This window comes from Suillus subaureus (genome assembly GCF_016647635.1).
Source record: "Suillus subaureus strain MN1 chromosome Unknown BJ212scaffold_22, whole genome shotgun sequence".
Taxonomy (NCBI): domain Eukaryota; kingdom Fungi; phylum Basidiomycota; class Agaricomycetes; order Boletales; family Suillaceae; genus Suillus; species Suillus subaureus.
In genome coordinates this window covers 172,442-196,059 of record NW_024538578.1, presented here as the reverse complement: position 1 = coordinate 196,059, position 23,618 = coordinate 172,442, and the positions used below count along the sequence as shown (strand labels likewise).

The 23,618-nt window shown below is 46.1% G+C and overlaps 8 protein-coding genes across 8 annotated transcripts; 4 read left to right on the top strand and 4 right to left on the bottom strand.

The window, feature by feature from the left end:
* Window positions 1–174: 174 nt before the first annotated feature.
* BJ212DRAFT_1447696 (uncharacterized protein) lies at window positions 175–6,107 on the top strand (the record flags this gene model as incomplete). The annotated part of the gene is made up of 11 exons (XM_041338436.1): window positions 175–520; window positions 614–799; window positions 858–1,086; window positions 1,135–1,270; window positions 1,319–1,437; window positions 3,146–3,183; window positions 4,584–4,639; window positions 4,695–5,106; window positions 5,209–5,400; window positions 5,449–5,811; window positions 5,848–6,107. The coding sequence occupies 11 exons, from the start codon at window positions 175–177 to the stop codon at window positions 6,105–6,107; spliced, it is 2,337 nt and encodes a 778-aa protein (XP_041191531.1).
* A 1,393-nt stretch (window positions 6,108–7,500) lies between these two features.
* BJ212DRAFT_1244031 (uncharacterized protein) lies at window positions 7,501–8,040 on the top strand (the record flags this gene model as incomplete). Its single annotated transcript, XM_041329627.1, is given in 2 exon segments — window positions 7,501–7,611; window positions 7,624–8,040. Coding segments are annotated over 2 exon segments (528 nt in total), but the record flags the coding sequence as incomplete, so codon positions are not given.
* Window positions 8,041–9,945: 1,905 nt separating this feature from the next.
* BJ212DRAFT_381889 (thioredoxin-like protein) lies at window positions 9,946–10,979 on the top strand. The gene is made up of 4 exons (XM_041343059.1): window positions 9,946–10,078; window positions 10,132–10,314; window positions 10,374–10,437; window positions 10,562–10,979. The coding sequence occupies exons 1-4, from the start codon at window positions 10,034–10,036 to the stop codon at window positions 10,675–10,677; spliced, it is 408 nt and encodes a 135-aa protein (XP_041191529.1). The 5' UTR covers window positions 9,946–10,033; the 3' UTR covers window positions 10,678–10,979.
* Window positions 10,980–11,079: 100 nt separating this feature from the next.
* BJ212DRAFT_1274857 (uncharacterized protein) lies at window positions 11,080–11,808 on the top strand (the record flags this gene model as incomplete). The annotated part of the gene is made up of 2 exons (XM_041331180.1): window positions 11,080–11,225; window positions 11,277–11,808. The coding sequence occupies 2 exons, from the start codon at window positions 11,080–11,082 to the stop codon at window positions 11,806–11,808; spliced, it is 678 nt and encodes a 225-aa protein (XP_041191528.1).
* Window positions 11,809–12,125: 317 nt separating this feature from the next.
* Window positions 12,126–13,279, bottom strand: BJ212DRAFT_1364342 (uncharacterized protein). The gene is made up of 4 exons (XM_041336024.1): window positions 13,139–13,279; window positions 12,851–13,085; window positions 12,743–12,788; window positions 12,126–12,687 (listed from the first exon to the last, which is right to left on the bottom strand). Exons 1-4 carry the CDS (start codon window positions 13,272–13,274, stop codon window positions 12,490–12,492), a joined length of 615 nt encoding a protein of 204 aa, XP_041191527.1. The 5' UTR covers window positions 13,275–13,279; the 3' UTR covers window positions 12,126–12,489.
* A 206-nt stretch (window positions 13,280–13,485) lies between these two features.
* BJ212DRAFT_381570 (uncharacterized protein) lies at window positions 13,486–14,296 on the bottom strand. Its single transcript, XM_041343058.1, has 6 exons — window positions 14,045–14,296; window positions 13,966–13,985; window positions 13,895–13,909; window positions 13,802–13,840; window positions 13,660–13,749; window positions 13,486–13,597 (listed from the first exon to the last, which is right to left on the bottom strand). Exons 1-5 carry the CDS (start codon window positions 14,202–14,204, stop codon window positions 13,717–13,719), a joined length of 267 nt encoding a protein of 88 aa, XP_041191526.1. The 5' UTR covers window positions 14,205–14,296; the 3' UTR covers window positions 13,486–13,597; window positions 13,660–13,716.
* A 2,433-nt stretch (window positions 14,297–16,729) lies between these two features.
* On the bottom strand, window positions 16,730–17,926 carry BJ212DRAFT_1274669 (uncharacterized protein; the record flags this gene model as incomplete). Its single annotated transcript, XM_041331171.1, has 4 exons — window positions 16,730–16,909; window positions 16,964–17,162; window positions 17,210–17,607; window positions 17,660–17,926. 4 exons carry the CDS (start codon window positions 17,924–17,926, stop codon window positions 16,730–16,732), a joined length of 1,044 nt encoding a protein of 347 aa, XP_041191525.1.
* A 474-nt stretch (window positions 17,927–18,400) lies between these two features.
* Window positions 18,401–23,011, bottom strand: BJ212DRAFT_1274942 (glycosyltransferase family 2 protein; the record flags this gene model as incomplete). The annotated part of the gene is made up of 6 exons (XM_041331185.1): window positions 18,401–19,106; window positions 19,162–20,020; window positions 20,083–21,545; window positions 21,594–22,164; window positions 22,214–22,492; window positions 22,540–23,011. The coding sequence occupies 6 exons, from the start codon at window positions 23,009–23,011 to the stop codon at window positions 18,401–18,403; spliced, it is 4,350 nt and encodes a 1,449-aa protein (XP_041191524.1).
* Window positions 23,012–23,618: the final 607 nt, after the last annotated feature.

Sequence of the window (23,618 nt, the reverse complement as noted above, 5' to 3'; positions counted from 1 at the left end):
TTCATTCATTCAGATCTAACTCATAGTACAGGACACAAGTGTGATGTTCATGGCAACTTCATTGACCAAAATGCACCCCCACCACCCTGAACCAAAGCATCATCCACTGACTGGACCCCTTATGAAAGTCACATTGCATTTGATGCAGCAGAATTCCTCTATACACATAACCAAATGTCCACAGGTCAGATCAACACCCTGCTTGACCTCTGGGCAGCAACACTTATCAAACATCAGGACAGTCCTCCATTCACTGGCCACTGGGACCTATATGAAACCATTGATTCGACTCCTCTTGGCAATGTTACTTGGGAGACTTTCTCAATGTCCTACAATGGAGAAAAACCGGCCAATAATGTTCCACCACAGATGGCTGCCAAGTACAACATGTGGTTCTGTGATCCACATCTACTTGTTCACCACATGCTTTCAAACCCTGACTTCACCATGGAAATCAAATATGTCCCATATCAGGACTATACTAATGAGGATAAATGCTGTTATAAGAACTTTTTCTCAGGTGATTGGGCTTGGAAGCAAGCCATATGTTGAGCTTTGTGTTGAGCTTACCTTTCCAACTAATAGTACATCACTTTACAGGACATTATCGCAGAGGATCCGGAAACCCACGGATCAGCATTTGTGCCTCCAATTGTTGGGAGCAACAAGACTACAGTCTCAGTGGCCACAGGACACACTGAGTACCATCCACTCTATCTCTCAATTGGAAACATTTTCAATGGAGTTCAACGCACACATCACAATGGTGTGGTGCTGGTAGGCTTGGCTATTCCGAAAAGTGAGTCAATGCCTTGATACACTGTTTCAATTACTGATTTTCATTATTTGTACTCTAGGCACAAAGGAACATCTTGAAGACAAAGACTTTTGCAATTTACACTGTCAAATATTTCACTCCTCACTCACCAAGATATTTGATTCTGTGAAGCCAAATATGACAATCCCCAATGTTGTGCACTGTCCTGACAGCCATTATTGGCATGTCATATATGGGTTAGGCCTGTACATCGCCAATTATCCAGAGCAGCTGGTGCTTTTAGGAGTTGTTCAGAATTGGTGTCCAAAGTACATCTTTTTCTTCATATTTATTGACTTACACTCACACTGTTTAAGGTGTTTGAATCATCGCAGGAATCTCAAAGGTGATGGGCCATCTTTGCTCTGGTGCAGAGAACACACCAACCTCCTCATTCAAGAGCTCAAGCATGCCAACCTCTGGTATGACTATGGTATCATCCAAGAGGTTATGGTATGTTGTTCAGTTCTCATGCTCACCAACTACTCATATTTTTTTCAGCCTTTCATAAATGACTTTCCTCAAGTGGATATCCACGAACTACTCTTGCCAGACCTCCTGCACCAAATCATCAAAGGGACGTTCAAGGATCACCTTGTTGACTGGGTGGAGGATTACCTGTTGCTCACACACAGGGCTTCACATGCAGCAGAGATCATCGATGACATTGATTGAAGGTACAGTGGCTCAAAAAACTGTCTGCATGTTTTGACATTTTTCACTATCTATGATATTGTGTGAGAACAAACAAATGCCTCAAGGACATGCTTATACCACATTGTAGTATGGCTTCAGGGCTTTCATTTGAGCCCTACACCGTGGGAATCGGTAGAGATATGGTGGAGATACAAGGCTCACAAAATGGTGACTCATGCGGACAGTTTTTTGAGCACATATTAAAACTATATAAATCATCATTTATGACACCATAACAATCATGCCACCATTAAATAAATTATGAAGTGGTGTCATTATGTCATTTTAAAACCATATCTAACTATACAAACCAAAAATTTCCATATGTCATGGTTATATTCACCATGAAAGCCACCCCCCCTGCTCAAAGGGATAATATCCTCTCTCTTTCCTATTCTGGCCTCTCTGCTTGTCAAATTTCCTCTAGAACTGGAGTATGCAAGTCCACTGTGGCCAAGTTCATCAAAGAAAGTCACACAGACAAGGAAAACTTCTGTGAAGGGCATCCATCCAAGCTCACCTCTACTGATAGGAGGGCTATTATCCAACATATCACTACAGGAAAGGCTGATAATGCTGTCCAGGTCACCTATTACATCAATTCCACCATCACATTCCCTGTCTTTTCACACACTGTGAGAAACATTCTCAAGACAGCTCATCTCAGGTCAGTAACAAGGAAGAAAAGGCTTTCCTCTCTATCACACATAAACAGAGATGACTAACCTTTGCCTTAGCCCATCAGAATTGGATTACATAGACTGGAAGCATGTTATATGATCATATAAGACCACAATAAATAGGATTGGGTCAGATAGCAAGGTATATATGTGAAAAAAGAAGGGTGCTAGTCCTCTCTGCATATGTGTGATAGAGAGGAGAGCCTTCTCTTCCTTGTTACTGACCTGAGATGAGCTGTCTTGAGAATGTTTCTCACAGTGTGTGAAAAGACAGGGAATGTGATGGTGGAATTGATGTAATAGGTGACCTGGACAGCATTATCAGCCTTTCCTGTAGTGATATGTTGGATAATAGCCCTCCTATCAGTAGAGGTGAGCTTGGATGGATGCCCTTCACAGAAGTTTTCCTTGTCTGTGTGACTTTCTTTGATGAACTTGGCCACAGTGGACTTGCATACTCCAGTTCTAGAGGAAATTTGACAAGCAGAGAGGCCAGAATAGGAAAGAGAGAGGATATTATCCCTTTGAGCAGGGGGGGTGGCTTTCATGGTGAATATAACCATGACATATGGAAATTTTTGGTTTGTATAGTTAGATATGGTTTTAAAATGACATAATGACACCACTTCATAATTTATTTAATGGTGGCATGATTGTTATGGTGTCATAAATGATGATTTATATAGTTTTAATATGTGCTCAAAAAACTGTCCGCATGAGTCACCATTTTGTGAGCCTTGTATCTCCACCATATCTCTACCGATTCCCACGGTGTAGGGCTCAAATGAAAGCCCTGAAGCCATACTACAATGTGGTATAAGCATGTCCTTGAGGCATTTGTTTGTTCTCACACAATATCATAGATAGTGAAAAATGTCAAAACATGCAGACAGTTTTTTGAGCCACTGTATGTGTCTTTTTTTTAAAAAAACAAATCACTATTATACTCAAGGTACTCCAACAGGATAGCAGCAGTCGCCCCTTTTGCTGGTTTATGGCACTTTCCAGAAGGGCACTGACATGCACGAAACTTGTTTCATACATGGTCATGACCATATTATGATTTATGCCACTTTATTTTTTCAAACTATGAAGTCACTTGAATTTTTCTCACAACATTAATTTTATTTGGACATTTCAAAGCATGTTTCACCAAGAAATGGCTTAGCTGTCCATGTAAAATACTTATCTTTCTTGTATATGAAATAAACATGTGTCAACATTTTATGCCACTTTATTTGTATCTATGTATCCAAAGCTGTGGAACCTGACAAATTGATACTATGATTAGAAAGATGATGATTGGTAAAGCACAACAACAAGGCAGTGCTAACACAGCCCTTACCAAGCATTATTACAAAGCATGGCAGTGTTATGGTCTTAACACAGCCTTTGCCAAGCATTCTTACCAAGTATTCTGTAAAATTCCAGAGCATTCTATAGTCCTTTCTCATAATGATTCATACTGACTCAGCATGACTCAATATGACTCCAATTTAATTTAAGTACATTAGTAATCAAATAGCATAGCCACTAGTATAGTAGTATATAAGGGGCTCATTTCCCCCTCTTGTGAAGAAATCAATTTCATTACCAGGTATCAATCATCCAATCAGAGTGAGACAAAGTTTAGGGGAATCAAAGGGGGATCAGTGCATACACCCCTAAGTTTCTTTACCCCTATTATCTAAGTGAACAAATAAGTGACAACTAGGAGAAATATTAGCTTATTTACTCCATTCTTTTACCACATTCTTCACACATTATTCAGAAGTATTTGAGGCCACACACTTGAGCCATATTTGATTACACAAGTAGTATTCATTCTAGTTCTCTTTTAGACACAGGAAAAGTTCTGTGGGGAGAATCACACATATTATTCATCAATTAGGGAAGACAAATAAGACCTACAATCTGTCAATGAATATTAAGAGCTTGGCCACTTAAGACTACATCAAAGGGTGTACTCTGTTCTGGACTGCATCATACTCATAGTGAGTGCCTGAGCAGCAGAGAGTTGGTTTCGAGGCCACATATTGGGACAATTTTGCTAGTGAATTTGATCTCCATTGCTGAAGATAAGTAAGAAATATCCACAGGGATATATTATAGCTCTAGTCATTGCATACAGCTGCAACATATTATTCTGAAGGTCATAGCACTGCATCATGCCAGTTACTGACTTTACTTGAGATCATAGCACTGCCTCAAGCCAGTTATTGATTTCCACACTTCTTTGCCCATTTTACGTCACTAGCATTCACTTGAAAAGTTCAACAGAAAACCTTGTCCCTCACGAATGACTACATTATCAACTGTTGGTATTTGTCTGAACTGTTGACTGTAGAAGGATAGTGAATTTGGTGACTTTTCTGCCTTTCACATCCTAGCAAGACAGCACAGTTTCAAGCAGTGGACAGGTGATGATTCCAAGGCTCTGATGAAGGTGAGTCATGTCTAATTTTTATTATAATGCACAAGTTAATGCTACTTCTATCTAGGTCTATCTGCCTGCCATCAAAGGCCATGTTCCTCAAGATGTAGTTCACACATTTAGTGCATTCCTCGACTTCTGCTATATAGTCCGGCAAGACATGATCACAGAGGATGACCTCATCCAGCTTCAAGATGTGCTCGATTGGTTTCACCAGTACCACAAAATATTCAAGACAATGGGAGTTGTACTGGGCTTCTCATTTCTGCGTCAACACTCCCTAAACCACTATTCCCTCATGATCCGGCTCTATGGTGCCCTGAACAGCCTTTGTTCATCAATAACAGAGTCGAAGCACATCAAGGCTGTTAAGGAGCCCTGGCATCACTCCAACAGATACAAAGCATTAGGCCAGATGCTCCTCACAAATCAACACCTCAATAAAATCGCTGCAGCACAAAGCGACTTTGACGCTTGTGGTATGCTTCGAGGCTCATGTATATCTGACACTTTGCAAGCACTGAGAAATCATAAGTCTTTGTTGTAATACAGGCTTTTTAAGTATCTAACTGGTAGTACAGGTAATCACAAGTCACTGGATGACTACGATGATGGTGACAACAACAATGACAATGAAAATGATGATGCACCCCAAGCACATCTGAACCATCTGTGTGTCAATGAACTGCAAAACCAGACTGCCGAGGGAGATGCAGCCAATGTCATCGATGGACCTACCGTCCAAGCTCATGTGGAACTTGCAGTGATGCCCAGTAAGTCTCATCTTTAGGTCACACAATTTGTTTGCTGAGGCTCCCTAGTGTTGGGTGGTGCACATGATGTCTCTGCACTCATGCATGACCTCAAGCTTCCAAACTTCCCTACAATGATCCAACAATTTCTCCACAACCAACTTCATATCACAGACCATGAGCCCCCCAAGTTCGACCCTGCAACAGCACCAGCTTTCATGGGCAGGGTTTTTGTTTTTAGCTCAGCAGCAGCATCATTCTATGCCCCCAGTGATCTCAGTGGCACTGGGGGCATGCAGCGCAAGCATATTCAGGCAACAACTTCATGGCAAGGGGGTCCTGCTCGAAATGACTGCATCTTTGTCAGTATGAATGACAAGGTCAATTGTGGCTTGGATGGACTTGCCATTGTGAGAGTATTGCACTTTCTCGGTTTCAAATACCAGACAAAATACTTGTGATGTGCAGTTGTTCACTGGTTCGCATACATCACAGACAGTTGGGATCCTGACACTGGAATGTACCTCATCACATCATCAAGCCATGATGATGGCACACCAGATATTTCGATCATCCATATTGATTGTATTTTCTGTGCAGCTCATCTTATCCCTCTCTATGGTGCCAATTTCCTGCCTCATGAAATTGGCCCTCATGACAGCTACAACATGTTTCATGCCTTCTATGTCAACAAGTATGCTGACCATCATGCATTTGAAGTAGCGTGACAGGTAAGTTTGTCATCATCTCTGTCCTCCCCTTTGCAGTGTGATCACTGACTAGGAATATCTACACCCTGCAGCATCATTACCTGGGCCAAGGTCTCCATCCATCTCTCAATGACACCACTAACATATCCATCATTACCTGGGCCAAGGTCTCCATTCATCTCTCAATGACACTGCTAACATATCCATCATTACCTGGGCCAAGGTCTCCATTCATCTCTCAATGACGCTGCTAACATATCCAGGCAAGTTTGTCATCATCTCAGTTTTCCCCTTCGCAGTGTGATCACTGACTAGGAATATCTACACCCTGCAACATCATTACCTTGGCCAAGGTCTCCATCCATCTCTTGATGACACTGCTAACATATCCAGGCAAGATTGTCATCATCTCAGTCCTCCCCTTCACAGTGTGATCACTGACTTAGACTATCTACACCCTGTAGCATCATCACCTGGGCCAAGGTCTCCATCCATCTCTCAATGACACCACTAACATATCCAGAGGATTGTCCAGCCATATTGTACCAGCACCGTCATTGCCTGGTATTCCAAAACACAAACCTGCACTGGTATGACCACCATCGAAACGCAAGAAGTTCATATTTGCTTCACCTGCTGTTTGGTGATGGTGAGCTTGATATGACCCCCCCCCTCCCTCACCATTTTAATGGCATTGCCACCAGGTATGGAGGATTGTACTGCTATATCACCACCATCACCCGGTATTCCAAAACATGAACCTGCACCAGTACAACCGCCATTGAAACACAAGAAGTTTGTGTTCGCTTCGCCTGCTGTTTGGTGATGGTGAGCTTAGTTTAATGACCCCCCCCTCCCTCACCATTTTAACAGCATTGCCACCAGGTATGGAGGATTATACTGCTATATCACCATCATCACCCAGTATTCCAGAACATGAACCTGCACCAGTACAACCACCATCGAAACACAAGAAGTTCGTGTTTGTTTCACCCACTGTTTTTGTGATGCAGCACTGTAGTTTACCTCATGTGACTAGAGACATGCCTCCTTAATCTTACTTAGACTTAAATAAAAAATCTCTCCTTTTTTCTCCTTGTATCTGCTTATTACAAGGGATTATATGTTCTTGTATTCCTTAAGTCTCCTTGCCACACTTAAGTCTCCTTTTCCTCCTTATGCAGTTTACTAAGTAGAATAAGGCAAAAAAAGCACTCCGATGTTTTCCTGATGTGGCGGCACCATAGCATATGATCAACATTCAAAAAAGTGTATCTGAGCCTCTCTGCACACCAGAATGTCATCAAAAAAGTCCAAGGGCCCACTCAAAAAGTCATCACCAACCACTTTGTCCAACAGCAAAAAGTCCCAAATTCATCCAATCATTATTTTTATGAATGCAACTACTGTTGGGCAAGCTGATGCACTCAATTGGTGGGAAACCCTCCCAGTCAGTGCTGAGTGCTGTCCATTGAAGGCATTCACAATCATAATCCACTTAATCATACCTCATGCTGCCAATGTTGAGCATTAGTACTTCTCAGGCCTGGGTGGGGCACAATCTGTGAAGTGCTGTAACCTATCAGTTCAGACTTTCGAGTCTCTTAGCAAACTCCAAACAAGCTATGCAAATTTCTTGCACAAGGTGGATCATGAAGCCAGCAAGCCAACATGTTGCAAACATGCCCATATGCACACTCAACCAGAGTATGGACTTGACATAGCCTTAGCAAACAAATTTCAAAGGTCTTTCACATGGGTGCCTCCACTCACTGGTGACTCTCACAACTCAGACAATGAATTTCTTGCAGGCCCAGAGTCAATAACGGATGAAGAGCTGCTCAAAGAATTCAGCAGGTTTGAAAATGAGATGCTGGATTCACACCATGGCTTGCAAGAACTTGAAGGTACTTGTGAAGTCCTAGATATTTTTGATGAAGGTGTTATTGATTGGAACAAGCTGGAGAAGGTTGATAAAGGAATCACACCTGCAGGATTTATCGAGGAAATTGATGTGGTTGGCCATGGGTCACAAGGCATGGAGGCACTGATCAGCAAAACCCTGATTTGGGTACAGTGCCACAGCCAAACAGCTTGTCACAGGTCACATAGATTTTGTTGTAAAGGCTCTGCAGCACCACACAAGTATTGATTCTATGTAAAAATGAGTGTAATGTAGTCATAAACATGTATATAACAAGATGGTGTGCTAATAATTATGTTTTATTGAGAAATTGTGTAGTGTGCAGCACTGCACATAGGGTTAGGGTTTTGCTGATGCAGCCTGGCACATCAACACACTATTGTCATCAGAGGGTGTAGCATCCATGCAATAGCTTAGATCATTTTTGCCGTCATCTTGAACCACTCTAGAAACATTTCTGCCGATTTTTGCCATTCTGCCAATTGCCGTTCTGCCATTTTTTTTGGCAGAACTCGCCCTAAAATATTTCTGCCCCTGACACTACATCAACCCTTTAGGAACGACTGTCTTCCATCGTCTGTAAAGGGCTATCTAGGGGAGATTAGGATCAACCATTCACCAGAAGCTATCGATGATATCGTTTCGGGCAGCATATGACCCCGTCATTATGTACAGGATAATGTCCGAACGGTGGGATAACAAATCATCGCCATATGCAATGACAGACTTGTGCCAGCTGACAAGAATAATTTTGGACACTTCCTGAAGAAAGTTACTGGCTCCAAATGTGATGGTATGTTCTTGATCGATATATCACTTTCGAATGACGGAACTACCTCCACTATCGCTAAGAGGGGAATAACGAAATAAATATCTAGCACCGTCCTCAGATTCATCAACGGTGCATTTGTCAACCTTCAATTGAAGCCTCACATTTGGGATCCGACCGTGGTAGTGTTGACACGTCAATGTTTCAAACGTCACATGCTGCTCTCCGATTGTGACCTAGAGCAGCCTTGGCCTAGGCACTCACATCGCCCTTCATTTCCTTGCGCACAATCCCCAGAATTGTCTCGTCTTTCGTTGGTGCTGGCTTCAAGTATTGGTCAAAGTCGCGAGAAGCCGTCGAGCACGAATGGTCACACCACATTTACCTCAACCACGACACGGAGAAACACATCAGTTTAGTGACCGATAAAACTGTTGCTAGGTGGTTCACAGCTGATGCACGCGACAGGCCGGAATGGCTGTGCGTGAAGGAGATGACCGCACAAGAGGGTGCGCAAGGGATGGAAAAGTTGGCAAGTGCTGTAATCGAGAGCGCGTGATATGGCGACAGTGGATATGATGCGGAACATATCCTCAGCACGCTACTTGTGCCTGCTCTGTTTATTTGTGGAGCTAATGACTCCGTGTTACCGGAAGAGAGGGAAGGGTATCCTGCGTTGATAAAGGAGGGCCTGTGCCAATTTATTGAAGTGAGGAGGGCCAGTGGGCTGGTATGTTATGAGCGTCCAGAGGAGTTTGGCCACAGCGATTCTGCATAGTTGGTGGAGGGAGGCTTTGGGTTATCTCTCGTCATAGACACAGAGCCCCTTGAAATGTACATGCCACGTCGTTGACGGAAATGAAGATGTTTTCAGAAAAGATTTCAAAACACAATACTATTCTTGATGCAAGCGGCGCTGTGGGAACAAGTGGAAACTCGATATTTCAGATGGGCCTAGGTGCGGTATGATTTGAAGAGGCGCAAGTAATGCAATAGATAGCCATTGTGTTGGAACGCATACCTGGGAGGAGAGATTAGCATCCTTCAAATAATGTTAGGCGGTGACCTGCAAGATGTGGTCGACGTTAAGACCTTCCAGCTCGGGAATTCGGCCAGCATCGGGAATTGAGGTTGAACTCCCAAAAAGTTCCACGGACTGGTCATGTAGCCAACCACAAACTAATTATCTTTGTCAATCATCAGTCACAAGCAGCAGTGTGCCGTTCAAGTCCTTGCAATACCCTGCTCACCATGTCTGTCAAACCGATCACATCTCATGGCCAGTTCATTTCCATCGTAGGCACTTCATAGCCAGTGATATAGCACGAAAATCACACTTGAGCCCACAGATGATGGAAGAAGGGAAGACAGTCATCGTAGACTTCGTGTCCGAAAGTTGCCCTCATTGCAAAGCCATCGCCCCCACCTTTGATGAGCTCGCAAGCAAGTTCTCGTCGGACAAGATCGAATTTTACGTCATCAATGCCGAGAAACTCGACGATGTCAGCTTCGAAGTTGGTGGCATAACGAGCGTAAATATCGGATATCTTTGCACACAACAATCACCTTACGCTAACTACTGGCTGTCCAGTATCCTACGTTCATCGCATTCAAGGACGGCAACAAGATGGAGGAATCAACGTTTGGTGCTGCTCGTGAGAGGCTGCAGGTGCGTTTATATTAGTCTCTTAGCAGTACGAATCGGAACCCATTTTTGCCCACCCAGAAATTTGTGGAGAAACATTGTTCACCTTGACACCATATTGTTTATGGCATCAGGAAACGATTTCCGTACGCGTCAACATTTCAACAAGATCAATTTGCCAGAAGTGAAGCACAGTGCTCGAGACCTTTCCCGCCGGATAAACAGTCAGATGACTACTCGTGATTGGTAGCCCTAATTTCAAATTTTAAACTGTCTCTACTAGTCGGGGATTGTCACGGCTGTATGGAATGTACATGTACCTCACCGTGCGTGCAAGCGGACTATCGAGCGTAATGATTGCAAAACTAACAACACTGTCCCACCCCTTTTCCTCGAAACAGTCTTGGCCCAAAAGCTAGGATTATCCGCTGCGTGGAGCCCGGGATCCATCGTGATCTGGCCTGGCCTAGCACGCGTACCACGGAGCTGAATTCAACAGAACGCAAAACCAACGACATAATCACTCCTACACCCTGTTTCGCTAATGCCGACTTCCGCATTATGACAACATGACTATCAGATAGTGTACAGCATCAGCGAGGAATTCATGTATAAAAGCACTCGTTGAAAAGTTCAAGTGCTCTTCATGATCATGGAGTCCCTTCTCAAAGTTCCACTTATCCTCTCGTCTGCTATCGCGCTGCACGTATCGTTCACGACCGAAAATGTCCCTTCGAGTAAAGAGGTTATTCGTCAAACGTTCAACGAGTGGATCTTCACTCGGCTCGTTAAATATGGGTTTCCGACCATAAAGGCGAGTTCTGTCGCCTGCCCATAAACGTCTCATAGAACCATGCACCAGGCATTTTATTGGGCTGTTTCTTTCGCAGAAATCGCTATCATTATCTATCATTCAACAGACCCCAACTCTATTTCCATAATACGTGACACACCTATTAGTTTCCTTTTCATTTTCGGTACTGCCCTCGCTGTCACGGGTGGTCTTATCCGCTGGTGGTGTTATCGTACCCTTGGTCGTTTTTTCACTTTCCAGCTCAGTATTCGCGAAGGGCAACACATTGTAACGACCGGACCATACGCAGTCATACGTCATCCAGCCTATACAGCCGGCATGATGGAGGTCATCGGCATATTGATCCTGCACGGATCAACTGATTCATGGCTTAGACGTTCAGGGGTTTTGGATGTCCCTGGACTGAAAGTGATCGTGGTAGCATGGCTGGTGGAGATCACTCTTCTTATGATAAGCGTTGTGTTCAGGGTCAGCCAAGAGGACCAAGTTCTGAAATCAACTTTCAGAGGCGAGTGGGAAAAGTGGGCGAAGGCAGTCAGGTACCGGCTGATACCTGGTATCTACTAAACCCAGGGTGCATGGACCATATTATCGTTATGCGACTGGAACCGTCTACAGCTCTCCACAGTTTAATGGCAGGTTGATCTTTATATACATAAAAACATATTTATTGTCTCTACGGACGACCTTTTCTTGACTTCTACTCAATATTGTCCTTTGGTTCTTCGTACTATAGGGTGTCTTATATCACGACGTGTTCTCTGTACGCGCTTCATTATACATATACAACTATTCCTTCGTGTATCATTTTCCTTCTTGACAACGTCCTTGTATTCGGAATCACTTCACTTAGTCCTTCAATCAAAGACTGGGCTTCTTCCTCTTTGCTAGTCCAACTTGTGATCATTGTTATCATACGAGAACCTCCTTCCCTCAACCAAAGTGGACGAACTTGATGCTATGAAATATTGAAGAAAATTTACTACCAATGCTTTGTGATCAACGGTACGAAGACTCCGGCTACATGCTGCCGCACTATCGTTCCGAGCTTGATTCCCGAGTCACAGGGGTTCGGTGTATCAACATTTAGGTATTATCCATCCATTCAGCGTGGTTCACCTCCCCTGGAGGACCAGACGGTGCTCCTGCATATTGTAAGTTGCTCCATTGACACCATTATTTGGACCTGCTCTGCTGCCGTTTATCATCTATGTTCGTGCACACCCAATTGGATGGTGGTATCGTGAATCAAGCCGACGTATTTACATCGGAGTTATATGTGTTGAATTCCATAAGGCCGAGATCTGTGACACTGTCCAATTCATAATCGACCCGAGAGAAATATTCTCGAGTACTGATAACCAGTCGAGGGACCAGGACACATTGCTGGATGGTGACGAGCGATATTACAGTGCTTCCATACCACCGGCTCCCACCGGTACCACTCTGTGGTTCATCATGTTATGGTCATCGATGAGAGTATCAGCAGGAAAATGCTTACTTTCGTGGATATAGCAGCAACTTGCATGATGCTCAGTATGACATAGCTGAAAATAATGGTAAGAATGTTTCATATGTAATCGAAAGGCAAGAAAATGCATTCACTCACCACGAAAAATGCAGTACATGGTCCCTAAGAATGGCAAGACTGTCGCCATGACCATCACCAAATCTATAGCTTGAACGTACTCTCTGCATTTCACGAGAATGCTCCACGAGGACCCGTGCGGCAAGGACGAGAAATAGAAGCTCGATGCATAGACTTGGGATGCCGTCAAGAAAGGGCACCATGGGGGATATGGACGTAGTGCAGACTCCCGTCCCAGAAAGTACATATTCTTCAGCTAAACATCAACGATTCATGAGCGAGTGATTGTCACAGAATCAGCAGACTTGCATGTTGGGCCCATAGCAAGGACGAGTGCTAGGCCATCCGTTAATCCTCGGAAGGCGCTAGCGGCGAGAAAACAGATAATCAGGAATATTCGCATCCGCCTCGATCGGCCATACATGGCGAAAACACGAATTGACATGATCGCTACAGTTGTTTTCGAGACATTAATTATAGCCCACATTCATTTAATCATGGAACGGACCATACATCGTACACGCGAGGGCAACCATTCCCCATGACCACGATTGGTCAACAATGCCACCTATCACAAGTTAAAAGGTTTGCCGCACACATGTAGCTCATACTAAACTCACACCTAGAACTGACATCAGTAAATGAACTGCAGCAAGTTAGTAGCTAGTGGGACGTGCTCCTGTATTGTACCAGTCAGTCAGTGCTGTATACCTGCAAGTAAGTCAAGAGGCTTCACCGTATCGCTCAACAAGATGCCCGGCGCTCCCCCTACCACAAATCGAAACATGAGTGGTTAGTTTAAGAGCAGAATTCTGCAGGAAGATACATACATATCTGAACTCTGAAACCCTTCTTCAGTTAACAGATCCACGCCCTCCATTTTAAACTTACATTGCAATTGCAAGACCCAAGTAACGTGCCTATACAATATCGTCAGGCTACGTAGCACAATGTTTTCAGAGGGTGACATACAATGATATATAGAACTGTTGTTAGTTTCCAACGTTGGCGCTACGGAGCCTTAGTATAAATTAGGCAATAAGTACATTGGCCTAAATTCCTCACCCATATCAGTTCCACCTAGAATGAAAGTAAAATGGTGGAAGTAACAGTTTTCGAAAGATCACAGAACATACTTCACGAGTGAAGACAAGACCTGACAGACCACAATTGAGCATGCTTGCACCAACTTGCGATATAAATGAGGTCAGATACCGTAGTCGTAGAAGATGATCGCTGTAGATGCCACTGCCAATGTGCGGGAATGAACTCTAAGAACATGGACAAAGGAGACCAGAGACTTACAGTTAAATCTAAAGTGAAGGTCATCATATTCAACTGGCCAAAATTTTGATGAGTTGGACATAAAGCTCATCCTGCGTGTAGCTCAGAAGTGACTCGGAACGAAGAACGATGCTCGAGAAGTCGACCTTGATACTTATAATGCCACCCGGGAGACCGTCCATGTGACCGTGATACTTTCTTACAGCTAGTTGCTGTGAGCAGAACTCCGCCACATGGCAGGCCACACTAGGCAAATGGCAGAACCTCCTGGGCAGAATGTGGCAGAACTTCGAAGAACAGAACCGGGATGTACAATCACCGTATGGTACGACGTACACAGTATTGGTTCGGTGTATGATCATATGTAAACTCTCTACAATGACCCTGAGTCTGGAGGCCGGCGCCCTCAGTCACATACCAAGCGCTGCAATCTCTCTGTCGGTATATTCAAGACACTTGCCAGGTTTGCGCTAACCTTCGCTATCATCCGCTATCATATCCACCTTAAGAATGTTGCTGACGGCAAGCCAACACGACGCCGCCACGCTCACATGCATACGACCAAATTACTTCCATACAGAGGTTGCTAAGCAGCTCGAACTTACTTTGGATTTGTCCTTCCACTTGCAGTTATGTTCCGCGCGGGTAACACCGCGGGTCGGAAAGCTGACACCGTACCCGCACCTGCCAACACCGTACCCTCCACGGGTACGGGTACACACTAACCCGTCAACACCGCGGTTAATGAAACACCGCGGGTACATTACTAATAAAAGTGTATCTTAACAACAATCAAATAAGTGTTGCTAGTACCTTTCTTCGTCGTCCGCCTCAGCTTCGACTCCGTTTTTGACGCCTTACAGATGCTAAAAGGACTTCCATCGCCAGAAGATCATTTCTACCCCAGGCTCCGAGGCAGAGAAAAGCACAAATTGTTGATGGTGCGAGTCGGTTGCGAGTAGAGTGAAGGAGCTACCGGCCCTGCGAGAAGACACGTTCGACCGCAGTTGATATTGCTGAGCGAGATCATAAGTACTGATTGATTGAAAGAGGATTCGAAGATGGCAGTACCTGGGACGGAGAGATAGTCTAATTCCATCCGATGCAATGTTGGATAAGTACGGCAGTCGTTTTGTCACCATGCAAGTGGGTCCTTGGTCTTCACAGTTGTAATCGAAGTGAACTCGTCCAGATCGGATGCTCCTGCCGTTGCTGTGTCGTCATCACTGGCCAGCGAATCAGTACTTGATCGTGTGAGATCAACGGTGTCTGCGGGTTTCAATCGAGCAGACCGAGACGCAAATGACTGCTTGACGTTCTTCAAGGGGCAGGCCAGAGCCTTAGCACCCTTTGCAACGGCCTTTTTGAGTGACCTGGCTTTCTCAGAGATGGACGACGAGATAGACTTAGATGATGAGTGTATCTAGGTAGACGATGCATCAGATGCCTTCTTTGTGAGCTTGGTTTTCATGGGGAGACGGTTTGGTGGACTTACTGTTTTTGCCTTGGCTATGTGGTAGTGACCCAAGCTTCTTTGTAGCAAAGTATCAGCTCGAGAGTGATTCACAGGAGCGCTAAAGACATGACGGAAATCGGTATAGCATTCAAATAATATTCAGTTGTGATCCTCGAGCACTCCGAGTGAGGCGGCACGGAGAATTATCATTAGCTGTGTTCAATGGCTTCCTAATTCGGTAAGCCATACCCGCGGTAAAGGGTCACGGTATGCTCAAGGGCATGACTATCCGGATCCTACACCGGGTACCCGTACCCGTGCGTTTCCCTACTTGCAGTACTTGAAGTCGTAATGCAGTGGACATGGTGTTTACCTCGGACTGGCCCGGGGATGTGGATGGGAAGAAGGGAGAGCATTCGACTTCGCAGAACTGCAGCGCAGTTGATGAGAAATTAGCGCCTGCAGCAATAAAGGATGAGATCATTTTCATGGATTATAATGCAAACGAAGATGGAACTTGGAATATTGATTCCATGTTGCTATCGAGTGGTCTTACTACATCCATGCAGTTAGTACTTCTAGTGCCATGAACGTCATTCTGCCATCTCGCAGAACATGGTTCTGCCCTGCAGGTTCTGCGAGTTCTGCCGGCCAAACTGCCTCAAAATAGTTCTGCCCACAACAGTACCAAGTTGCAGCTGGTCCAATAATATCAGATTCCCATGTTAGCAGTGCCACCCGTTGATCGACATATGGAGACTGAATTTGAAATCTGATGAAGAAACATTCAATAGCGATCCATGGGCACCGGTGTAAGTGTAACGCGATTACTAGCAGATTGTCTTCTCGCTCCACTAGACACCTACTATGAGCACTTGAGTATTAGTTTACCCTCTGCACGCATTTGACCATTTCGGATAGGTCGTCGTCGACTTGTTTCTATCACTCAATGGCTGGGGTTTGGCCTCCGGTTATAATAAATCGGTCAAAGAGGCGCATTCCCTCCGATACGTTACGTTAGCAAATGTCAAGGTGCGTGTGTGGCATTAATTAATGGTTGCAGCAGGAAAAACCGTGGAGGGTATCGATGCGATATCAGGGGGAGACGATGATATGCATAAGGAGGGTTCGCAGGAGAGATGAGTCCGTATCCAAGAGTTCTAATCTTCCTCACAACTACACCTGAAGAAATTAATCAGAAAGAATAAGCGTGTGAAAAGGATGGCACATACTAAGCTAAGCTCAAGGGTCCATACTCGCCTTGCCCATAATTTCACAGGAATAGACGGCTCTCCTGGCGCCGCTAGATCAACCTCAAGGCCGTCCCACCAGCACTTGCGCTAGAATGAACAACACGTGAACAATTGTTCCATCCATATCTAAAGCAAACTTACCGCTGGTTTTCTCCAGAACAGTAGCAACTTCTGTGCTGTAGCCATTTGATTGTAATCTATAGTGACCGGGCGCTCGCCGTTTTGTCCTGGAGGATGGTGTACGATGCCCGTCTTGAGTAATACAAGAGCTATTGAAGAAATGCAGCACCGCGAGGGCTCCATGGCACGGAAACCCCATTCGTCGTCCCGGTTGAACCCACTATGGACATTATCAGTTACACCACCAATAGCCATCAGCGGGCTTACCTCATGCATAACATATCAATAAGATGCTGTTCAGCAATATTGTTCTCCTTGTGAACGTTTCGTTGGAGCGCGGTAAAGATATTACGCTTGTCCATAACATTTTGTCCACACTTGTGCTTGATATCAAGAAGCGCTTGGTTGGCAGTGCCATGCTCATCAGTCAGAGCCCTTCCTCCTTTTGGCGGTATAGCAAAATATTCCAGTTCCTCGCGAAGCACAATGATAGCCTGCTTGGTAAGGAGTGGATTCTGTGATACAGAAGGACCAAAGTCTGAAGGTGACCCGTCAAGCAGATGCTGCTGTGCCGCGAACAAACCAGGGGAAGTATTTGTACCATAGAACGTGTCTGATGCATTTCTGAAGAAATCAAGCACGTATGCAAAGCATTCTGGGTCGAACTGCGGCGCGTCAGCAAACCCGAACCACGTGAATCGTTCAGTAGCCACTCACATCGACGCCGTACACCTCGTCATCCTCTTCGTTTTCCCCGCCATCTGAGAATGCTTGGCTCTGACGGCTCAGAACAAGCCCGTTTGGAAAGAGACACAGGAGAACGGATTCAGGAAGATTCATGATAGTTTCTCTGTCAACCGAGAAACGTCTGCCTCGGAGGTCGAGGAGCAGCCTGGTAAGTAACTGAGGCTGAAGGCTGGTGTTCACGGGCGCATGCTGGGACACCTGTGTAATTGGTGAGGAGGATATCGATACTGCTGCCATGATGGTCAACAGTGATGGTAAAGAAAATGTTGTGAAGGCTGCTCGGGGCTTCTGAACATCAACTTCCCCCAGCGCCTCAAGGCTACCACGACCTCCCTTATTTGTGCAAACCAAATACTTCGACAATAACCCTGGGTTGTATTTGAGACTTGGCTTTTATACGAAAAGAAGTCCTCTAGTATCTATAAGGAGTGGACGATGCATCATGCATGTAATAAATCTGAGCGATAGCTTATGCATCAAAGTTGAAACATTACAGAGATGTTGCGTTTTGCGCTGTCGAGACCAAACAACGCATGCTAAGATAAAGTCAACGAAAGACGGGAAGGATGAAAAAAGTCGTAATGTATCATCATAGAACACGTGTGAGTCCAAAGAGAGTAAACGAAGAGCATCCGTAAATTCACTGGCCAGCCAAAAGTTTGGAACCTGGTATCGAAAAATGTCACATGAAATCAAAAATAGAATGAGTCTTTAATATCCGCTTCCATACCCTGGCTGTGGAGGTGCCGCACCAGGTGGCAGATTGAACGCCGTCGATGAACGAGAGTATCGGTTCTGAGGCGCCTGTGATGTGGGCCGACGGACTGATGGTCTCGCTACCCTACGGACACCCTCAGGCCCAGGAACAGGTCCGTTGTCAGACAAGCTGACCCCACGGCCTCCTTGTTGATATTTGCTGGGCACAGGTGGCGGCAACATATCTTCCGGTTCGGCGCTATAGCCACCATGCTGATCATCATACGTAGCCACATGTGGTTCAGAGCGGAATGGGTTCTGGGTCTCTCCAGGGTACTGGCTAGATATGGTCTGATTGCGAAGAACACCCCCTGCCCGGGCAACGTGAGCGTCAAACTGAGGGTACCGCGGAGATTCAGTATACGAGTCGATGTACTGGTCTTGCGGTGTAGAAACAAGTCGTTGATTAGAGGTGGAGCCGCCGTCTGAATAAACAACGTCCTCGCTAGAGCGCGACATAGCGGCTGACGAGGCTGGTGTTACGGAGGTGGGGTTCTTACTGGCGTAAAGTGGTGCAGGGAGCGTAAGAAGGCCATTACTGTCGTGTCTTGACCGAGTACCAGAGGCGTACGGCACACTGGGTGTAGACTCCGTTGTCGATGAATCAAGACCACCATTATGGTTAACATCAGAGTTTGATGCCATTGAGTACCGATTATTGCTGTAATGGAAGTCAGCGATAAGAAACGGAGCATGCCACCAATCACAAGACTTACAGAGTTGAATCACGAGATTGCACCCCATTCTTCCACCGCCTATCACGCTCGAACTCAGCCCAACGCTTCATGACGATATGCGAAGAGTCGAATTCTCCCTCCTTATCACCATGGTTGCTACCCTTGTCACCTGCAACTTGCCGAGTCTGGCCCCATGAGAAGTCATCAAAGTGCCAGAACGCATAGGCAGGGAGAAGACCGTTCCATATGGGCAACGAAATCAAATATATGATCATCCATCCGACATAAGCGACCTTGCGTGACGTTACGACAATGAGGAGACCGGGTAAACCAAGGACGATAGCAAGCAGCACGAGAGGGATGGTAGTATTGGCACCGCCGGGGATGATAGATATGATGATGAGGTAGAGAGTGAAACTAATAGCGGCAGGCAGGACGAGCGTTCCCATAAGCTCCATACCCACGACGAACTGCATCGAGAAACAGAACGTTCCGCAAAGATCACGGACAAGAACGAGCTCAAACAGATTATGGATCGTCGAATTAATCCACCGACGACGTTGGGAGAGCAGAACGCGGAAGGTGTCAGGGACGATGGTCTTGCAGACTGCCTGGGGACAGAACATGTTCTTGCGCCGCGGGAATGTCTTGAGTAGGAGGGTTGTGAGGTATCGATCTTCTCCGAGGAGCAACAGGTTCTTCTTGTGCAAAGTGTCGACAACGTTCTCCGAGTACCGTTCCACGATATCGGGGTTTGCCAGGACTGGAACCCAGTACCCAGTGTCACCTTTGGGAGCCTTGATCCGGTACATGCTGAAACAACCGGGCAAACAAGTGACACCACCGAACATGGCTTCGAACGCCTTAGTCATGTGGTGTGAGATGTAGTACTCGAAGACTGCGAGGAAAAAAACAAGGGTTAGGGTTAGGTTCCAACAATCACCAACAGACAAAACATACCCTGCATCATCGTCACGAAATTATCCGCCTTATTCGCAATCTTTGTCTCTCCACACAGACCCATAATCTCAACGTCCACAACCATGCACGACACCATGCGCGTCAGCGAATCCGGGAATACCTTTGTATCCGCGTCAACGCAAAGCACAAGCTCATATCGATCTGGGCTGACACCCGTCACGCGCCAGATAGAGTTGAAGAACTCATACTCAAACGTCGTCATCCGCTCGTCAAACATGACCTTCTGCAAGAACCCCATGAGCACGATTTGCGAGTCACGCTTGCCTCTGTTTCCGGGTTTTGCATCGTTTGTCTCCAGCGGGTTGCCGACCTTGGCGACGACAACCATCGGGACGCGCTGCTGCTTCGACACCTCGACCGAGGCATTATCGTAATCGTAGAAACCGGCGTAGACCTTTGCCATGTTATGACGCTTGTGCCCATCTGCAATGGCAACATAAGAGTGTGGCTCGACCTCATGTGGTGGGATGACAAAGTCTTTCATCATCGACAGACAGATCTCCGGCGTCGTCATTGTGTTACCAGCACCTTTGACCATACCGTCTGCAATGACCAGAATGAGCTTGTGGCTGTTAGGGTAATCCGTTGTGGCGAGGGAGTCAAGCGTTGTACGAAGACCCTCGACAGACTCTGAGTACGCCGTGACTAGGCAAATAGTGTGCGCGAGGGGGAAGTTGAACGGTTCGAAATCGGGGGGAGGCTGGGGTACAACATTCTGCAGAGGGAACGGACAGGGTGTATCAAGGAACGCGGAGCGAGGGGAAATATTGCGGGATGTTATGTCGCCAAACGACATGGTGCTTCTTGATTGACGGTATGGTGTATCAGGGGGACTGACTTTAGGAGAAGCTTTGGTGGAGTATGTGGTGTTCCGCTTGTAGGGATCTACCATTCCGTAATTCGTGGTAGGCCGAGGAGAGGCGCCCTTAGGCATATTTTCCTGTGGTGTGAAGCGAGAGGTAGACGGAAAGAATCCTTTTTTTCCGACCTTCCCATTCCGTAACCCGTTCTTGCCCACGTTGGGACGATACTCGCTCGGTGCAGGCCGGTAGATGTCATTTGACCAGTCCTCAATCTGGGCCGAGCGCTGCATGCGTTGCTCATATGTCTCCCGCGGGAAATTACCAAGTTTCCATGAGAAAAACCATGAAAACAGGACAGCCATGACAAAGCGAATAGAGACGACACCGATGATGAAAACGAGGGACAGATAGAGGACGACCGAAGAGGCAACGCAACCGATCGAATTAGTATCGATAAACCCGACCGTGATTACGTCCTCGAGGCACATGCCGACCTGGCGCTGGTTTGCTCGCATGAACATCATAGAAAGGTCTTTTCCATTGTACGTTCCGTCTGCATTCTTCATCTCATCGAAAAGAGCAGGGTACTGCACCTCAGTGGTACTGAGCCACTGCAGGAGATCTAGGTCGAGAACTTTTCTAGAAAAGGGGTGAAAACAAGAAAATATTAACTACGTGGAAACTCACGACTCGAACACGGCCAAATTACGATCGGGAGCTGCGACATCATCCCACGTGTAGTAGACCTCCCCCTCAGGCTTCATCGCAGCTAGTCCCTGCCTCGCTGTGGATGATACATGACAGTTCGTCGAGTCTCCGTATCCGGACACATTCTGTGCGTTTGACTGTGGATTGTACACATTACAGGGGAAGTACCAGTCCAATAATTGTCCACTGCCCGTGATACTGGAACCGTTCGCCCTCGTAATGATGCCCAAGCAATTATCATTGGTGATCTGGAACAGGAAGCTTGCGTCATTACTGGCCAGGTCCCACCCGCCATACAGAAGCGGGTTTGTTGATCCGTTGAACGGCCCCACGGCTGGATGCTTGAAGTTGGAAAAGTCATAGTCATAGCCATGGATGATCACCGAATTATTCTGAATCTGGCCCTGGTGGAATCGATTTGGAGGAATGCCGCAAACGGTTTCTGTGAAGCCGAATGTGATGAAACCGACACCGGACATCTCTAACAAGATGATGCCTATGAGACCTATTTTCTCGCGCCATGCACGTTGCGCATCTGGCGTGCGGATACCTGACATAAAATAAGCAATCACGCAACGAAACCATACAAAAATGCCTACCGCATGCCCGGAGCATGAAGTGAGGGATCCAACAGGTAATGATGTAGCAGTAAATAAACCACCCGTCCTTTGGCCCTGGTCCAATACTGTCAAGACATTTGCGCGACTGGCGGTCAGGGACTGTTAGTGGTGCGGCAGACTGAGTCGACGCTGGGCGCTTGCGCCGAAGGGTTGCACCCCGTTTAAAGAGGGCAAGTCCCGACTCCTGCACGTCCTCTTCACGCGCGAGAAAGGATTTTCCTCTGCGGAGCATTGCTTTCTGCGGATAATTACCAGTAGCTAAAATGACGAGTTAGATAACATGCTACCGGGGCGGAAATACGCACTCGACGGCTGGACGCCCACTCTGCCAGTCCCCTCGTTCTGCATCTGTGCTGCATGAGTGCGGTAGTGCCATTGCCTGTGGCCAGGTTCGATCTTCTCCCTGTCTGGTTTTACTAAACTCTTCTTCCGCCCCACTCGTGCAGGATCGAGGTAATCTGCTCCATCAGACTTGGCAAAAGTAGGTGAAAGTTGATTTTCGTATGCAGAGGGCAGTATACGCTGGCGTTGCTGATCCAGGGCACTCTGCCTATCACCACGCTCAGTATCTCGGAAAGATATATTTGGTGTCCTGCCCTCTTGAGACTGGTTGAAGGGTGGGCGCTGCTGCGAGTGGGCGCTCGCAGGTGACGGCGAAGATGAATGGTTATGCCCAGAATACTGCCGTTCTGGGTAGACGGGAGGAGACTGCGGAGGCGACGGGCGATACTGCTGGTGGTAGGCAGACCGTGGAGGTCTTTGATCACGATAATCCATTGTTTTTGGGTCAAGGAATGTTTAGAATCACCCTGACGTGGTCGCTGTCGTGATGTCAGCGCCGCTTTGAAAGTCGATTGTGATGGTGAGGAGAAAAGAGCGGCGGATTCGATTGAAGTGAATGGGAAATAGCTAATGCCCCGTGTGGTGGCGCAAGGCAAAAGGCCTCTCAATACGTCTTTTTTGCCACGAGCAGGTCAACAACCAAGTGACTATTTTCGGCTGACACACGTTGATTTCTTTATGCAAAAATCAGTGCGTTTCCATTGCTCAGCGTTCAAATCGTCATGTCTACACTCATTAGAAAACAAAGTATTCTGAATGATAACAGTACAAGAGACAGCATACCGGTCAAGCTAAGGGCGTGATTGTTGGACTCTACAGGTGAAAAATCTTGGCCCATAATTAACCACAGTACATCGTTTAGCCAATCATTTGTCTGCACATGCGGCTATACTCTAAGCAACATGGGGACGAACCTGTCAAGCTTTCAAATTTTAAGCATCAAGCATTGCCAATGCTAAAGTCGATGTAGTAGCATTTATTTCTATGCACAATTTCTCACACATTCCTACCCACACTGGTATTGTGGACGCCGTCAGCGCCA

Excerpts from the sequence above, each read along its gene's own strand:
- BJ212DRAFT_1364342 (XM_041336024.1), bottom strand. The coding sequence starts at position 13,274 with ATGTCAATTCGTGTTTTCGCCATGTATGGCCGATCGAGGCGGATGCGA. Across the intron at positions 13,086-13,138 it reads CCTTGCTATGGGCCCAACAT|CTGAAGAATATGTACTTTCT; the intron begins GCAAGTCTGCTG and ends GTTGATGTTTAG. Across the intron at positions 12,688-12,742 it reads TTGCTGCTATATCCACGAAA|AGTGGTACCGGTGGGAGCCG; the intron begins GTAAGCATTTTC and ends GATGAACCACAG.
- BJ212DRAFT_381570 (XM_041343058.1), bottom strand. The coding sequence starts at position 14,204 with ATGAGCTTTATGTCCAACTCATCAAAATTTTGGCCAGTTGAATATGAT. Across the intron at positions 13,986-14,044 it reads GATCATCTTCTACGACTACG|GTCTTGTCTTCACTCGTGAA; the intron begins GTATCTGACCTC and ends GTGGTCTGTCAG. Across the intron at positions 13,750-13,801 it reads CAACAGTTCTATATATCATT|GCACGTTACTTGGGTCTTGC; the intron begins GTATGTCACCCT and ends GATATTGTATAG.
- BJ212DRAFT_381889 (XM_041343059.1), top strand. The coding sequence starts at position 10,034 with ATGTCTGTCAAACCGATCACATCTCATGGCCAGTTCATTTCCATC. Across the intron at positions 10,079-10,131 it reads ATGGCCAGTTCATTTCCATC|ATGATGGAAGAAGGGAAGAC; the intron begins GTAGGCACTTCA and ends TTGAGCCCACAG. Across the intron at positions 10,438-10,561 it reads ATCAACGTTTGGTGCTGCTC|GAAACGATTTCCGTACGCGT; the intron begins GTGAGAGGCTGC and ends TTATGGCATCAG.